Raw genomic sequence first — 18,978 nt, 5'->3', positions numbered from 1 at the left:
TATGTTGTTGTAATTAGTAGGATTGTAAGGTTTAGAGAGGTTATATAAAGTTCAAAAACTGATTAGAGATTAAAATGTTGAAGTGAACATGAGTTTAGCTTTTGAACAAGTTTAGATAGGTTATAGGCCAATATGATTGACAATTTAACTAAACAACAACAAAAAAGAAATCCAATAGACATAGATCACAAAAGCAGGCTAGCTTGCGGGCTAGAATGTATGCGGCGGGCCAGATTTGAAGAAGAAGAAAAGGATAAAAAAAAAAGGTTTAGATTAAAATTCCCATAAGGTTAATTTGATATTTCATATATTTGATGGAGTGTGGGCTGAAATTTGAGAGAGTGCAAGAAGCAATTGCGGTTGGTTAAAAATGTTAAAAAGAGAGAAGTTAGATCAATGGGCTGGGCCTTGGAAATTGGACCGTATCACAATGATAGGTTGTTTCTTTCTGAAAGAAAATAAAGTAATTTTCTTTACTCATTCCCCGTTAGCACAGCGAATCAGAATCTTACTAATTATAATACCTCACCATTGATTTTTCTAAACCAATTGATCAGCATACTAATCATTATTACTTGTTATTAACTTTTTTATTATACTATTTTATTATATAAATAACTACTTTACCAATATATGAAACAGTTTATTCAAAATATTTAATAGTCCTATAGACTATATGTCCCAACAACCAGACAACAGACCTTTGAAAATGATTAGATTGGCTGTTGCGGTGTCGTTTAAACACATCTACAAACACAAAGAAAGGACAACTAGTAAATCTAGGTTAACACTCTTTTATTCTATAAATAAATATACAGTACTGTTACATTAATTTTAAAATTAAACAAATTTATTAAAGTGTTTAAAATATAATTTCTCAATTATCTTACCTCACTTTAAAGGTATATGTTAGGTTTAATTAATCGTAAGGTACCCAGTTTGGTACGAGTGTCAAATTGGTACCCGCTTTTAAAAAAGTGTCAATTGCATCCCAATTTTTGAAAATTGCTTCAATTAGGTCCCTTTCAGACAGAGTTGACTAACGTCGTTAGTCAACGTGCCACGTGTCAATCTGTGGTTTTTTTGATTTTTTAAAAAAAAAATTAATTTTTTTTTTTAATTTTAAATTTTTTTTTTAAAATTTTTTTTTTAAATTTTTTTTAAAAAAATAAAAAATGCCACGTGTCAAGTCCCTGTGTGTGACACATGGCATTGTCAGTGCCACGTGGCATTGTAATGCCACGTGTCAGTGTCACTATTAGATGTCATTGTGTTGATTTCGATTTGGTCCCCACATATGTCTTTTTTATTTCAATTTAGTACCTAAGTATGTGTATCTGATTCAATTTTGTCCCAATTTTTTTTTAATAATTAAAATATTTTTGTAATCCATTTTTTATAAGATTAAAAATAATTAAGTATAAATATTTTTACAAAATTAAGTACTAATATTTATAATGTTTCTCTCAATTTCAGACCAAATTTATTATTTGTATGAATGTTATGCTATTTATAAGTACTAAAATGACTTTTACCACTAAATTTTAATATAAATATCAAATACTTAATTTTTTTTAAACTTTTATACTTAATTATTTTTAATTTTATTAAAAAATATTTTAATTATTAAAAATTACTAGGTCAAAATTGAATTAAATACACATAAGTAGGTACTAAATTGAAACGAAAAAACATAAATGGGGACTAAATCGAAATCATCACAATGGCATCTGATAGTGACACTGACACGTGGCATTACTATGCCACGTGGCACACATAGGGACTTGACACGTGGCATTTTTAATTTTTTTTAAAAAAAATTTTAAAAAAAATTAAAAAATTAAAAAAAAATCAAAAAAACCACATATTGACACGTGGCACGTTGACTAACGGCGTTAGTCAACTCTGTCTGAAAGGGACCTAATTGAAGCAATTTTCAAAAGTTGGGATGCAATTGACACTCTTTTGAAAGCGGATACCAATTTGACACTCTAGTACCAAACTGGGTACCTTACGATTAATTAAACCTTTCAATATAGTTTAACCAATCCAATAGCCATCACAGTACCAGAAATATACCAACCTCGATTTCACCACAATCATCAATACTAATTAATCTCATACACAATAATAAAAATCCAACATTTCTAAGCAAGAAAATTTTAGACCTAAATTCCAAAATTTCATACATCACATATCATTCCATAACTCGGATACACAACAAATCACAATATACCATACAAGTTACTAATTCAGGATTTTTACAATTAAAAGCAGTGTAATTAGCTTATGTTATCTGACAAAGCGACTCCGCAAACCCAAACCGCTATAGGACCACAAAAAACGCTTCTAACTCCAGAGAATGCTTTATTTACACATAGAAACATCACAAAAACGATCTGATCACTAATTAGCAGAGACTCATAATGACGACTAAAAAGGTGCATGCAAGTGAAAGAAGGCTCACATGCCACGGTAAACATAAAGAGACCAAGAAATGAGGTTGAAACTCAACTTATGCAAACAGATAAATTAATCGATCCAAATTGAAGAGCTCACATTGAGGATCACTCTTATGATCTCAGATCTTCAATCATACGAGTTTAGAGAAAAAAATCCTTAAAAGTCAAAGAATTCTAGAGAAGTAATTTTTTAGAGAAATAATATATTTTAAAATAATGAAACGTTTATAACAATTTTATTTATATTAAAGCATGCCTTTTAATATTAAAATAATTGAATGTCACTATTTTTAAACCATTATCACTTCTAAAATATCATTTTTTAAAATTTTATATTTATTTTATTAAATCACGGGAAAATTAATTTCATTTATTAAATTAAAAAATACAGAAAAGACAAATATATATTTAAGTTAAAAGTTAAAGGAGATATGACTATCATTATTATTATTTTTTTTTAAAAGTAAGTGTTTATTTTAAAATTAGAAAAATATGAAGATAAGTAAATGCATTTATTCTTATACTATTTATGCTATTTTTCGATCTTTGGTCACTTATTATAAACTTAAATTAATAAGAAAATATCATTCAACGCCTGGATTTGAAATATCCATTCTATTAATTGTGAACTTGAAATACTTGTCAAACAAAAATATGTAAATGACTTGTTGTGAAGACCAACATTTAAGTATTTTTGTCCAATTTTAGACATTTGTTTAATTTAATTAAACTTTAGCTAATTTACCTAATAAAAATAAATTTTATTTTTTTCATTCATAAAACGAGCTTAAGAAATTTAAATAAAACTTAAGATAAAGGAAAAAATTGATTAGATAAAGTTTTGAAGACTAAAACTAGAGCATATTTGAAAAAAAAAACAAGTATTATAATTCTTTCTCTCAAGAAACTAAAATTGAATTTTTTTAATAATTAATATTGGTCGTGTTCTAATAGTATTTTGAATCTCTTAATGAATTACAATTTCTAGTGACATTACTTTATGTTTAAATAAGGAATAAAGTATATATGAAGGGATTATAAAGAAAATGTATTTTATATATTTTAGGGTTGAGCGTTTCTAAAATGATATTTCACCCTCTTTATAATTTGACCTACCTATCAGGTATCTGGAAGAAGCCTCAGCTGGAACCGTGCTGTTCGTTGGCAGGGTCAATGATTAAGAAACTACGTCACACACACAACCAAAAATATCAATTACTAAAATACATTATTTATTTACTTTAATTTTCCTACACACAACACAAAATTACCATGAAATGCAAGGAATTTAATAATAGAGAGCAGAAAAAAGACTTGAGAGCTTCAATGGAGGTCCATCACTAAACAACACTTCCATTGTTTTGGCGATAGGATCAACGAACGCCATGGCAGAGCTCACTCCGAAGAAGGAAAACCCGAACCTTCTGCTGGGCCGGTTCGAGCTGGGAAAACTCCTGGGGCACGGAACCTTCGCGAAGGTTCACCACGCCAGGAACATCAAAACCGGGGAAGGAGTGGCCATCAAGATCATAAACAAGGAGAAGATCCTGAAGGGCGGTTTGGTGTCCCACATCAAGCGCGAGATCTCCATCCTCCGCCGCGTCCGCCACCCCAACATCGTCCAACTCTTCGAAGTCATGGCCACCAAAACCAAGATCTACTTCGTCATGGAGTTCGTGCGCGGCGGGGAGCTCTTCAACAAGGTCGCCAAGGGAAGGTTGAAGGAAGAAGTTGCCAGAAAGTACTTCCAGCAGCTGGTTTCCGCGGTGGAGTTTTGCCATGCGCGCGGGGTGTTCCACAGGGACATCAAGCCCGAGAATTTGCTGCTGGATGAGGATGGGAACCTTAAAGTCTCCGACTTCGGACTCAGTGCTGTGTCGGATCAGATTAGGCAGGACGGGCTATTCCACACGTTTTGTGGGACACCCGCGTATGTTGCTCCTGAGGTTTTGGCGCGGAAAGGGTACGATGGTGCCAAGGTTGATATTTGGTCTTGTGGGGTTGTTTTGTTTGTTTTGATGGCGGGGTATTTGCCTTTCCATGACCGTAATGTTATGGCCATGTATAAGAAGATTTACAGGGGCGAGTTTCGGTGTCCCAGGTGGTTCTCTCCTGAACTTACTAGACTTCTCTGTGGGCTTCTTGATACCAACCCTCAGACCAGGATTTCTATTCCTGAAATCATGGAAAATCGGTGGTTCAAGAAGGGTTTCAAGCAGATAAAGTTCTATGTGGAGGATGATAGAGTTTGTAGTTTTGATGATAAGTTGCAGTTCCATGATGGCGGTGGGGATGATGATTTGGCAACATCGGATTCTGAGGTTGAAATTAGGAGGAAGAATAGTCATAATCATAATGCTTCCTTGCCAAGGCCTGCTAGTTTGAATGCATTTGACATCATATCGTTTTCTCAGGGCTTTGATCTCTCTGGGTTGTTTGAGGAAAAAGGGGATGAGGCCAGGTTTGTTTCTTCTGCTCCAGTGTCTAAGATTATATCCAAATTGGAGGAGGTTGCTCAGTTGGTTAGCTTCACGGTGAGGAAGAAAGATTGCAGGGTGAGCTTGGAGGGCTCTAGAGAAGGCGTGAAGGGTCCTTTGACCATTGCAGCTGAGATTTTCGAGTTGACACCTTCCTTGGTGGTTGTGGAGGTCAAGAAAAAGGGAGGGGATAAGGCAGAGTATGATAGGTTTTGTAACTCTGAGTTGAGACCCGCTTTGGAGAATTTGGTTAAGGAGGAATCTGCTTCTTCGTCTCACCATTCTACACACATTGATTCTGAACTGCATCAACGAACATTCTCTGACTCTGCCCTTAACATTCTTTCAGACAGTGAAAGTTTGTATCGACGACAAGACTTGCCTGAAGTAGAAAAAACTAGTATCCGAAAACATGGTGAATCAATATTTGAAATCTCATAGAAAAAGATACTAACATTTAGTATCTGACTGTCTTTGGGAAGAGATTGTTTTTTAAGATTGAAACATGAGAGAAAAAAAAAATGTATGTTTGTATCAGCTAAGGTTTCCAGAAGAATGACAGATGATAATAGGATACTACTTTTTTTCTTGTAATTTTAGGTTGTGTGCATGTTTTAATTTTCTTCTTTTGCCTCAAGAATTGTCCATGTTCGTTTAGGTTTGCTCCTTGACTGGAGTATTAGATGCTACTGTATTTGTATGTCCAAATGTTATGTTGTATTGCAAAAAGCTAATTTGATTTACACACAGTGAATGAAAAAATGTACATGTTCACATGTCTTGCTACATTACTGTGTAATTTGTATGGACTTGTTTTATTTCTTTATTGCGAGCAATGAGAAAATAAGAATGCAGATTTCTTATGAACAAGAGAATAAGATTCCGAGCATAAAACAGAATGTCACAACAACACAGATACGCTGTGTTTTTTGCGTTTCGTCACATTGAACATATGAGAGAATGATTGACTCAACATGTTTGGGAAAGTGGGATTTTTGTGTTATAAACTAAATACATGAAACTTAATGAGGCTTAGATTTCAGAGATCTTTTCTCCCACAATTTACAGATGTAGAGAGAAATGAAAGTATACTAAGTTTTATTGTTTAAATTAGTGCCTATTTCCCCTGAATCATGCTGGTTTTCAGCAACTACATGTTGATATTACATTTTAAGCAAGGGGACTGATTATGCTACGGATGATATTCACTAAAATCTGGAAGCATTTCACATCATTGATAAACTGATAAATGCTCTGAAAAACCTATATACAAAAATAAGCTTGTTAATTTCACACTGGCCCTACACATACACAAGTGGTGCCTATTATTTGACCCAAAATGCTTCAGCAAAACAGACACCATAAGTTGTTTGGAGCGTGGTCCTAACACTGAACATATATTGGTGTTATGTCTACAGATTAAAAAGATGTAACAAAAACGTTTGTGGTTTTAGGTTCATTTTGAGTTGAACTTTGTTATTACATGGTGGATAGAGTTTTTAGGTGTAAATTGACTAGTTAGAAAATGTAATATTAAGTAGGTGTCAACATCTATGGTTTCTGGATCATTTGGTACTTTATGCCGATGCAACCAATTCGCAATTATCTATTCGTGTTTCAACGAGTAGGTTAAATTGTGACTTTGCTTTTTATTTTTTATAAGAAAATATCAATTTGGTTTTCTATTTCTGTTTTAATTTGGTTTTTATTTTGATACAATTAAGTTATTTTTGATAATATTATATTAATTTCACTATGTGTTATTTCGTAATTTTTTTTCCAATTTTTTAAAAAGAAATAAAATTTTGTCACCTATCAATATCAAAGTTAAGTTGCTTTATTTTTATTTTTATTTCAATTTAGTTTTAATTTTTTTTTAAATTATACAATTATATTCCTCTAAAAATTGAAATAAAAATGATTTTTTATATGAATATTATACAAATATTTTCATTAAAATTAATATTTTTATTCAAATTGATAATTTTAATGATATTAAGTTAATCCAAATTTATATTTTATAATGAATTTTATTTAAAATAGTTTTCAAAATTTAAATTTATTTATATTAAATTGTTATAATATTGTTTAAATTTATATTAAAATTTTATATTTGAATTTATATAATTGTTATTTTTAAAACAGCTCAAATATTTATATTAAAATTATTAAGTTATACACATTTTAAAAATATATAATTATTTAAAATATAAATTTTTAAAAAAATTATATTAAAGTATGGTGTGATCAAATATCAACACAAATAAAATATAAAGTTTAAAAGAATTAAAAAAGTTGATAAATTTGTTTTATTTTATGAAATGCGATAAAGAAGGTCAATATATTTGTTAGAATTAATTTTTAATTTTTTCTATTAATATTACTTTCTATTAACTATTTTAAAATAATTTTAAATAAAGTTTAATGTAAAATATAAATTTAAATAAACTTTATCTTGTTAAAAAAATATTTAATAAGAATACTTATATATCATTTCTATAAAATTTAAATTTGGTTTCAATTTAGAGAAAAATAAAATTGTTCAATTTTTAAAATATTTATGATTGAATTGAGACAAAATAAAAATAGAGAGATCAAATTAAGATTAAGTTAATGACACCTGGTGTAACCGTGATACGTGACATTATCATTGTCACGTCACAGTTCCACTACCATGTGGTACAATGTCAGCTTGACAATGTGACAAATTTTTAAGGGTTAAGTATCTTTTTAGTCTTTGAACTTTTACCCAAAATTGTAATTCGTCCTTATCTGAAATTTCGATACATTTTGATCCCTAAAGTTTAAAACTGAATTAGTATAATCCTTTTAATCCAATTACATCAACTTTGTTTAACGTGTCAAACACGTTTCATGTTGGTATTGAAATTGTTTATACGGTTTTATACATTCCCGATTTAATATTTGTTAGAAAATGTGTTAGACATCTTAAAAAAAATTAACATAATTGGGTTAAAATAATTATATTTATTCATTTTAAAGTCTAGAAACTAAAATATATCAAAATTTAGAATAAAAACAAATGTCAAATGTAGATCAAAATTCAAAAAGCTAAAAATATACTTAAATAAAATTAACAAATTGACACGTCACATAACAAATTGACACGTCATATATTATTAACAAAAAAGGTCTCGTTACCTCAAATATCCTAAAATAAATACCAAATTAAAACACATAAAAAATACTAAATTAATATTTTTCAACAGGGACAACAAAAACATAATTTAACCTGTAAGCATAATATCTCATCCTTTACCCATTTCAAACCTTGTTCCTTTGTGTGGTTCAGAACAAATGGAAAAGAGTGGTTCTAAATAATTCAAATTGAAGGGGCCCCGGTGCCTAATGGTGACAACTGTTGGGGACTATTTCGATGTTCAAACACTTTTTGCTGTCTCTTTTTCTGCTCTGCCTTTTTATATATATATAAAATTAAAACCAACCTATGAAGTGGAAGGCTGAAAAAGATGCTTAATTTGGGATTTTTATTTATTTTCATCTGTAGGGAATCATCTCAAACATAAAATTTTCCCTGATTGATGAGGATTTGAATAAAGAAGAACAATATATGCCTAAATTATATAAATGATCTTTAATTTTTATCTTTTTGTTTTTATTCTATTTATCTTTTATCTTTTAAAAGGTTCAAATATTTTGCTTTTTAAAAGTGATTCGCAAGTTCACATCTAAAATTAATTATTTATCCCATACTTCATTTTTCTTCACCACTCATTTTCTTCTTCCTTCGAATTTCAATTGCATTCTCTCCCTTTTCTACCGTATCACATTATTAGAAAAAATAACCTATTTTCTTTACTAGGATATTCTATATTACTTATATTACCGTAGAAAATGAAAGAATTTTTATATCGATTGTCGACCATATAGAATGTGGATATACCACATTGTTTGACTTCTAAAACTGATGTAATGCATTTCATGTTTGATTTAAATATATTGTAAAACGACATTTCTTTTTTAAAATTTGAAGTTAGCCAAAATCAATATAAAAAGTGGATATACCACATTCTTTGGTAGAGAACCAATGTGGTATATCATTTTTGTATCAGTCAAAATCTAATGTGAAAAATACATTTTTTAGTTTATCTTATATCACACTTGTGTAATTGTAAAAAGAATTAAATATAGCTGCACAGGATACCCAATATATATTATCCTCAATTATATCAATTCAAAAAATTCTCTTAAATCAATTCTAAAGAAACAAGTGTGATGAAATAATAAGTTAAGAAGAAGGTGTGTCTACGATAATTGTTCTAAAATCATGTAATTGAATCCTAAGAAAGACAAAACCAAAATTCACTCTCTAATAATAAAGAAAATTGCTCAATAAATCTGAAAAATAGAAATAAAAACTTGTAGAAAATGGTATTTTTTTTTTAAGTTCGATTCCAATCCAATATTCCACTTCATGAATTGGACCCACATGGACTTTTTATACTATAAAACAAATATAATAGTCTTTTTTATAAAAGAAAAATTATAATACTTTCAAGTTTTTATTCAGTATTAATTATTTTCGTTGTATTTTTTTATCAAACTAAGTGATTCTAACGTCTATATTATTTGATTTTTAATTAGAGTAACATGTGTACAAAATATAAACTTAAGATCTTAATGTCGCTACAACATACAAAGCAAAACAACACTGAACCCTAATTCAACAAAAATAATGACATCAAAATACTCTCCGACTAACATAAACAAAAGAAAGAATCCTTATTTTTCGAACAGAGTTTTCTAGTTAAAATCTCCTCGCTGAGCCAAAGATTCTAACCATAATACTAAATTTCAGTTTTTCTAGTAAAGTATAAATTTTGTTGTTCTTTTTGTTAAAAATACAAGTGTGAGTATATAGTGTCAATGACTTGTGTAATTAGACTCAGATTTCATTTATGTTATATCTTTCCATTGAAATTTCATGTATAGATCCATTACTCTTAACTATTTAAAGTATATTTTCTTGTAATTGTTTCCCATTTGCGGTGCCTATGCTCCTTACATTTCAGCAATATTTTAATGTTTCTATTTTTATGGGATTTCTCTTTACAGTGGAGATTTACTGTAGCTATGAAAGGAAGGCGCAGAAAGGTTGTGTTTGTATTTAGTGATGTGAAAAAAAGAAAAATACAGCACAAAGATGATTTTTGGCACAACTTTAGTAACTAATGAAAAGTAAAATAAAGTTCCGCTGTAGATTTATATTTTACATATTTACCTACAATACAACCTCATAAATTGATTATGTTTAATTATTATATTGTATAATACAATAAAGTAACAATACTAAAAATAAACAATAATTATAATGATAATTATAGTAATAAATAAGTTCATATAATAATAATAAATAATAACTTAAATACTCTTTTAATCATTTAGTTTGGTCGTATTTATTTAGTTGATTCTCCTTTAATTTAAGTGTTCAATTGGATCTTAATTATATATTTTTTGTGCATGAGTTTTGTTCGATCCTTTCATTTTTTTTGTTATTATTTTTTAATTTTAATAATAATTTTCGTGAGATAACAAATTATTAGAATGCTTTTATATATCGGTCTAACCGAAGATGTTATAGTACATAATAATGTTTATCATAACTTATAAATGACAAATAACACTTAGTACTTGCACAAAAGAAAAATGACACATAAGATATTGAAAACAATAATAATCTTTTTATAGTAGTGTTCATAAATTTTGTGTAAATAATATACTTGGTAGTTGGATATTCTCTTAGCATTTTCTTTTTCTCATCAAACGTGGGTTGCTTGAATAATTAATTTAGTACTTGTTCGATAAAATCTTATTATACAAGAGTTTGTGATTAGTTGTAGAGCTTATAATGAATATGGTAACCTAGACATTTGAACTTATCGTCACATCCACCATTTTTATTTTTTTATTTTTTCCTTCTGAGAATAAAGTTAATGGTGGATGTTATTGGAAACGGGTAGAGAATGAATTATAATAGCTTCAAATGAGGATTATAAATTAAAATTACGCTTAAATTGAATGTATTATTTTGATCCCAAAATTATTAATATATATTATATTTTACTATTTTTGGCTGGTATTATCTGATAATGAAGGAGATTGTCGTTTGAATTGTTCAAACTTTTTTCATCAATTGGGTTGACGAGTTGAATGAGTTATTGAAAACGTCATCACTATCTTTGTGCATTTCGTATATATTTTCCCACTTTGTAAATTAACTGTGATGCTTGAAAGCACACGGATTTTTAATGACATATGTGAAAAGGTCAACAAAAGTTAAAATAAAATGTGATAAATTAAGAATTAAAGTTTCAAATTCAAAGTGACCATCCATGGCATCGATTACATAATAAACAAAGTGACAAGACAACACTAAATATTTTAAGGTGGGTTCAGCAGAATATCTCTTGAAGCAACCAAATTGCTTATTATATACTACAAGTGGTTTTTTCTTACTGTTAAATAATTTAGTCAGTACCAGAAAAAAATACACAACTGTAAACTGATTTTATTTTATTTTTAATTTAATTAAACAATACTATTTTTTTCAAATAATATTAAGCATATAAATACATATAAGTTAGTGCACAATTTGTTCTATAGAAGAGTTGTACAATTTGAAAATTCACCAAACTAAAACAATTTAAAGTTGAAAGATGAAAATTGTCCGGGCATACTAAATATATATGCGTAAACAAAAGTATATTATAATAAATTTTGGGCTTAGTATAATAAATTTTGGGCTCAGTAGTAAACATAAACTGAAAAAAAAAAAAATTCATTAGTGATTGACCTCATTAACTTAATTTGAACTAACAAAGCAGATTCAACTGACGGTCCAATTTAACTTTGTGTTGGAAGTCCCACATATATTATAGATAAGGTTAATTTATAATATACAATCCAATTTTGTGTGGTTGAATTATATTCAAAATTCATTTCTTAACATTGTATCAGAAGTTATCCTAACAAAGTTTGTTATTTATTAAGTTTATTGTTTCATCCGTTATTAGATCACTCGTTAATGTCTAGTACACATTTGAGATATATATGTCTTGATGTGAGATATTATATTATATGTCCCATATATACTAGACATAAAATCAATTTACAATATATATAAGTAGATACAAACTTCATCTTACAAACTGATTTGGTAGACTTTCTAAATCAAGGAACAGAAACAAGTTTGATTGATAATTGTATATTTGTATAGAACTTGCATGTTCATTGCGACTTGGATATTAATATTGCCAACACTCTTTACATCCCAATCTTCATCAACAAAGTACAATTTACAACAACCCACCTTCAAAATGACAACACTATTCCATTGGGACAAGAATTGCTATGGTATTAATCATAAGAACTTATAAAAGAACAAATAGAATTAAAGAATTTGAGCAGCAAATACCACATAGCATTATCTGAAAGACTTGCTCTGGTAGCAGCATGTTAAAGGTTGGCGAGAGAGACTTGGCATGCAACACAGAGATGAGAGTGAGGTACAACTTTTAAGAGGTCTCCAATGATAAGATCTCCAGTTCAGCCCACCAGAGAGGAGAGAGTCTTGGAACAGCTTGCTCAGGTGATACATGAAGCACTTCCCTCAATCTGGGAGCTAGGTCCTTCATCGTTGGTCTTAGTCTTGCATCAGATTGAAGACATTCTTTGATCACCTCGCATATCACATCAAGTTCTTCTTCTTTGAACGACTCCAGCGAGGGATCAATCAGATTGCTCACGCTTTGCTTATTATTCAAGTGCTCACCAGCCTGAAAGGTTTATCAGGATTTATCTTTTAAGTCTCACATACACGAGAACTTGAAACTACTAGGAACCACAAATTTCAAACTTACCCAGTCAGTAATGTTGCCATGTTCTTCAGAGTAGGGTAGTTTTCCAGAAATGATTTCAAGCAACAACACTCCAAAGTTGTAGACATCGGTTTCAGGATCAGCATGGGGTGGCAAGTCACCTTTCTGTGACTCATGTCCAGGTGTGTTGGCTTGTGATGATACATTCTTGCCAAAAGCTATTTCTGATATCTGATAGCAATAAAATGGAGATATGTTACTTGATTGATACCTAAAACATTAAAAGGAAAGAAGGAATAGAAATGTGCATATACCTTAGCAGCAAAGTCATCTGTCAATAATATAGCAATTGAATTGAGGTTGGAATGAGCCACTGGTGGATTCAGATCATGGTGCATATACTGAAGACAATATGCTGTGCCCATAATAACTCTCATTCTTGCGCTCCAATCAAGATGTTCAACTTCCTTAACTGAAAAGAAACAAATACACAAAACTTAGCATTTGTTTTTTGTAAAGAGAACTTAAGCCTTCAATCAGATTCGCTGTGTTACCATGCAGATGCTCAAATAAGCTTCCATTCGGAGCATACTCAAATACCATCATCCTGGTGAATGGTTCTTCTTCATCACAGTACCCAATAAGATTGGTAAAGTTCTTGTGGTTAACACGGGATAATGTGGCAATCTGAAGAATACAAGGGACAAAATTAGCAACAGGTAATTAAGAATTGAAAGTCACTCAATTAAGTTGGGACTCTCAATTCAACTTTTTCCTCTGCATTGACTTGGAAAAGAGAAAACCTTTTTGCGATAGGCCGTCTCCATTGTCTTTGACCAATCACGCGCCGACTTAACAATAGTTGAATCAACAGCAATCTCGACTCCACTGGATAGTGTTCCCTTATATATGGTGCATTCATCAAAAGTATTAATAATATTGCTGAAATCTTCACAGGCTGTCTCCAGCTCTGCCTGATTCAACTTGGGGACCCCTACATTACATACAAGGACAAAACACAGTCAACATATGATAACATTAACTTCTATTCTTTTTACCTATGGATCACATTGGGAACTTTTTACCATTTTGTTGGCTATAACCTCTTCCAGAGTCCCTAACCCTGTTAATAAATCTAAGCCCAGATACCACTTAGCAGGAATTTTGGATTGACCTAATAACTTAAGGAAGAGATTAGACATAATTGATTCATAGTTTGACACTTCGCATTATTACATACTAAAGAACATACACGAGGGAAGTATGAGGCGTTTAAAATTTGGTAAGCTGACAATAGCCAAGTTAAACCTTTTCAAATCAATAATTTATTTCCGCCAAGTTCATTTAAGGAATCTCAAATTCTTTGGTGCATACTAATAATGCTGTTCTAAGTTGTGCTCAAAAAATTAAACATGCCCTAGCTTCCCTTGAACAGGGTTAAAGAATGAAGTGAAACCAAGATAAATTAGGCTTACAAAACTGATATATTACCTGTTATAAATGCTTTCTGCAGCTGTCCACTTATTCCTGTTTTCCATGGCTTTATTACTTTTGCTGCTCGTTTTCGCCAAATGCAAAGCATGATAAAAATAATAATGACCAAGACAGCTACACCTGCTATTATAATAATATACTCCCATAATTTTCCAGAAGCAACATTAGCTGAAGTTGGTTGACTTGGTTGATCTGTAGAAGGTGAAGGCAATTGTGCAGGTGAGTGATTTTGATTCTTATTGGTGTCTGGGTAGGCTGGAAAAGCTCCACTGCTCTGGGTAATTGGAATAGAACTGATCTGTATAGTAGGTCCATTGAAAGGTGCAGCTGCAAGGTTACTGGACTCATCAAGCAACTTCCGCCGTGCTGAATTGACTAGATTTTCTACATTTTGGTCAATCTCTGAATCATCAGAGCCTACATGAGGGAAGGTATGTCTTCAAAGTCAGTTAAAATCATAGATATCAATTTCTCACAGGCCATAAATCAATCAAGGATCTCCACTCACCACTCAGAATGCCACACCATTTCTCTACATAGGCATGAGGGGTGGCCTTTACTAGCTTGAGCCTTCAAATAACAGCACACTATTTTAGTAACATGATGCAAGAACAAAATATAAGTAAATATTCAGATTGAGAAGGTAGAAAGTTATCTACACACAGTGGCAGTGCCACAGCAAGGACAGCATTGGCGTATTTTTTTAGCGCTACTTTAAGTGGAATAAAAGATGAATCTGCCTCATTCCATTGCTTATAATTTCTGTGACATAAACTTTTCACATCATGTTATTGTATACTTTTCAGATCATGCATCGAAATGTCAAAAAAAAAACAGAAACTCATCCCTTCTTGTTAAACATAAAGGATGAAGCAAATTAGGAATACGATGCCGTAGGATGGTACTGTTAAAGTTTGATACTGCAAAATCTAATCTTACCAGCATAAAACAGAGCCATAAGACGACACTAAAATTTCAGTTGCTCATATAACAATAAAATAACCATGGTGTTCAAATTTAAGAAAATCAAATAAAATAAAACCACTCAACACATGTAATTCTGCAAGTCTCTCTTGAGTTTATATGCTAAAGTACACCGAGAATTTCCAATAGACAACAAAATGATTAAAAGTTTTCTTTTGACCAACCATTAGGATATCAAATGACAAATGATAAAGAGGTTGCTTTTATTGTTTGTTAGATGAATTTTAATCTTTGCAGCACATGCAATTTCACAAGAGCCAATCATAACTAAAGATAGTGTGACTCCTGCTATCAACATGTAACCAGAAACAAAGTAAAAAACTGGGTTTTTAGGAGTTAAAACAATAAATTAAAAAACTGAAAAAACAAACACATTTCAGTTTGTCTTTACCAACCATAGACCTCCATTCAAGAAAGAATATACACTGTCACTCTGTTGATGCATAACAGATCAATGAGATGCACCATGAGAAGTTCAGAATGAATATTTGTATTTGTATCCACTGAAGACAATATACAGAAACTCTATGTGAACAGAATTAATTATTTGAATTATGACAATTGAGATCTCAGATTGATTATTGGAACATCTTAAACCAATAAAATAATGGCATCATAAAGAAATCATCACTATGCCCCATCGTTCATATATTTCTAAAGGATGCCTGGAATAAGGATATGCACATGAAGAGTTTGGCTAACTACGTGGAATATATTTCATATAATGCCTGACCTTGTGGAAATAATTTTGCAGTGATTGTCAAAAAGGATTCATTGTTGGCAAAAGAATAAAATTTGTAACACAAAGGTTGTTATGACTCAATAACTTGCCCTACCTTTAAGTGAAGCTAAAGGAAAGAAAGCATGCCATGAAATTACTAGGGTCACTAGATCAGGGATAAAAATGAAGATACAGTTACCTGGGTGCAACCTTTCGGTTCTTTCCAAGTGATAAAGTTGTCAAAGGAGTTGAACGACTGATACTACAGAGCAATCTGACCTTTCCAACCTCTTTAGAATCACTGCCTTCACATTTCTTGTCACAAATTAACCTAGGGAAAAATTAAATTCATTGTAGGTAACCCACAAATGTAACCAAATAGAAAAAAAAATAGAGTTAACCTACAATTGTTCTGACAACAACAAATGGCCAATTTCTGCTGGGACACATCCAGTCATGTTATTCCCCCTTAGATCAAATAACTCCAGCTTGTTTAGATCACCAAGTTCTTCGGGAATAGTACCAGCAAAACTGTTCTTGTATAATATACTATTTCAAAGAAACAACGGTTTATCTGAATGAGAAATGTATTTTAATATAAATTACAATATTAAGTAAAATGAACTGTTGGATTTTTAAACTTTTGGAGAAATGGCCCATAGTTTAGTCTTCCAGTAAGACACACATTTAAAAACAACATAAAATTAAGTTACAACATAACAAGAGGTAAAATAATCATACAGAAGGGCTCATCATAATCTGTCCAACAGAGGCAAAGAATCACGATGGACACTAACATGGCCTAATAATGCAGCTGAGAGGAAACTAACTGCAAATACTTGAGAATATAGTCACTTTCAGAGTTTTTTATGGAAAGCGAAGTACTATCTTGAAGGCAAGCTTACAAAATTAACATTGCATAGAAGATGGGAGAAGAAAAGAAAAGAGTGATAAAAATCATACACAGAGAGACAGAACATTTATTGCTACCAGTCTCTTGAATTATTGGATGCATTCCAGACAATAACAACATACAAGTATCATCATTTCATTCTTCAAGCATATCCTGAAATTTAAGAATGACCTCTCTATATGACAAATATTGAGCTCTTAGATTAAGGTACATTATTACAAGATAAAGTTCAATCAGCGCTTTTACCAGTATAACGTGTTTTACTTTTGACATAATGGTAACATGGCAAGAACCCTTACAGGGATTTTAGATGACTAAGTTTCCCAAGCTCAGGAGCCAATGTGCCTTCCAAAGATAGTTCAGGTAGGACCCTACGAGAAACATTGGAACGTACAAAGGCGTATAAGCATAAAAATTCTGCACTCACGTCAATCAAAATGGTTGTTTTCTTTAGGCGTCAAGAACAGTTATATCATTATATGTATTATAGTTTGCCTTGGCAAAATAAAAGTAAAAATAACACAGCTCAATGGAAGATTAGAAAGAGGAAACGAAAAGGAACTTACAGCTTTCGCACTTTACCACCTACACAACGAACACCAAACCACTGGCAAGGGTTACAATCATTTGGATTCCAATTTGCCAGAGCATGAAAAGGATCAGAAGTTATTCTTCCCCGAAATTCCAACAAGGACAATCCTGTAATGTCCATTCCAAATGCAACAACAAAAATCAAACACCAAGATACAAGGAATCCATTAAACGATTGTCTGCAAATTAGGGAGACTAAAAGAACAATCCATGCAAATCACCTTCATCGTTTAGAGACAAACACAGTTGAGTTCCCCATAGAGAAATCAATCCAACATAAATTCTGAGCCACAATCCATATGGGCCCCATATGCTTTCCATTGCTATATGAAGGCAATGTCGCTTTGGTAGAGACAAGACCTATATTTCGTTACGAGCAATACATATCATTTGTACAAAATAGGAAGGTTTTTTCTGACATAGAAACTCTTCCACCTATGTGGATGAAGCTGAGGAAATTTCACTAACTAGAAAAAACTTGTATATTACAATCAAAAGCTCTTGGGTCCAAAGGTCACTGGAGGGTCTCCCATTTTCTGTTCAATCTTTTCCTCACAACCCTTTGCTCAATAACGGCATACCCGGCTCATGATCTTCCTGGCAAATGATTTCCCAGCAATGTGGGCTGGGGCTGTAAGAAATTACATCCAAGGAAACAAAAAAAAAAAAAGTTTTTATTCCAACAATAAAAGAATCAATGAAAAATGACAAAGTTGACAGACAATCAAAACCATAATAAAGAAGAAACAAGGAATAACCCCATCAGCAAGCAAACTTTGTGGGTGTCTGGCATCTCACCAATGTTAAAAAAAAAAAAAAAAAAAAAAAAAAAAAAAGAGGGTTAAAAGGGCATTGAATTACCATGCAGATGGGAGAAAAGGGTGTAGGAAAAGATGCCCTTTGTTGGATGTAAGCGAACGATCAAGAATGGTTGATGATGAAATCCAATGCAAGTTGGTGGTGATAGGTGGGGGGGGGGGTTAAACTGAGACAGGGAATCTGATAAAGGCAGCAAAAGATTCAACGATTTGATGTATGGAATATGGAATGTTTCGCTCAATTGCTACCTTTGAGAGGAGTCTCAGATGACCCTCTCTCCGACCACCTTCATCCTCTTACAATGTTGAGGTTGTTTTGTCTCTTGTCTCAGTTTCTCTCTCATCACCCCCCACCACCCACACACACAATCCCCCCCTCTCATATTTTCCTTTTTCCTAAAATTCGCTGTAGGCCCCATTGGCCACCACTTCCGAATTACTCGCACGCGCTTTTTGTTTCTGCCGGTTCACTATTAATGATAAATGTATCTGTTTTTCCATTTTCTGTTATCCAAGTTTATATTTTTACAATATCATCAAAATTATCTTTGAATAGATTGTCTTCTTAATATGTGCAATGTATTCTTCTATTATTAAAAAATAGATACTATTATCAACAAAATCAGAATAAATTAAAATGGTCCAGGAATTGCTTGTCA

At 31.5% G+C, this 18,978-nt stretch overlaps 2 protein-coding genes across 4 annotated transcripts; one reads left to right on the top strand and one right to left on the bottom strand.

Annotated features, from left to right (window-relative positions):
- Nucleotides 1-3,704: 3,704 nt before the first annotated feature.
- On the top strand, nt 3,705-5,725 carry LOC114178443 (CBL-interacting serine/threonine-protein kinase 12-like). Its single transcript, XM_028064351.1, has one exon. It carries the CDS (start codon nt 3,848-3,850, stop codon nt 5,378-5,380), a length of 1,533 nt encoding a protein of 510 aa, XP_027920152.1. The 5' UTR covers nt 3,705-3,847; the 3' UTR covers nt 5,381-5,725.
- Nucleotides 5,726-12,147: 6,422 nt separating this feature from the next.
- Nucleotides 12,148-18,694, bottom strand: LOC114178069 (protein MALE DISCOVERER 2). Of its 3 annotated transcripts, XM_028063758.1 has the most exons (15): nt 18,363-18,694; nt 17,991-18,132; nt 17,723-17,861; nt 17,477-17,609; nt 17,210-17,281; nt 16,403-16,546; nt 16,197-16,328; nt 14,956-15,054; nt 14,801-14,862; nt 14,290-14,709; nt 13,602-13,792; nt 13,353-13,485; nt 13,113-13,270; nt 12,841-13,029; nt 12,361-12,756 (listed from the first exon to the last, which is right to left on the bottom strand). In XM_028063758.1, the coding sequence occupies exons 3-15, from the start codon at nt 17,820-17,822 to the stop codon at nt 12,496-12,498; spliced, it is 2,094 nt and encodes a 697-aa protein (XP_027919559.1). In that variant the 5' UTR covers nt 17,823-17,861; nt 17,991-18,132; nt 18,363-18,694; the 3' UTR covers nt 12,361-12,495. The 3 variants fall into 3 exon arrangements, with proteins under 3 accessions (XP_027919560.1, XP_027919559.1, XP_027919561.1); XM_028063759.1 differs by having other exon boundaries at nt 12,148-12,756; nt 17,723-18,132; XM_028063760.1 differs by lacking the exon at nt 14,956-15,054 and having other exon boundaries at nt 17,723-18,132.
- Nucleotides 18,695-18,978: the final 284 nt, after the last annotated feature.

Source organism: Vigna unguiculata, chromosome 3 (assembly GCF_004118075.2).
Source record: "Vigna unguiculata cultivar IT97K-499-35 chromosome 3, ASM411807v1, whole genome shotgun sequence".
In the NCBI taxonomy this organism is placed as follows: Eukaryota; Viridiplantae; Streptophyta; class Magnoliopsida; order Fabales; family Fabaceae; genus Vigna; species Vigna unguiculata.
The sequence above is the reverse complement of the archived record's forward strand: the minus strand, read 5'-3'. Positions and strand labels throughout refer to the sequence as shown.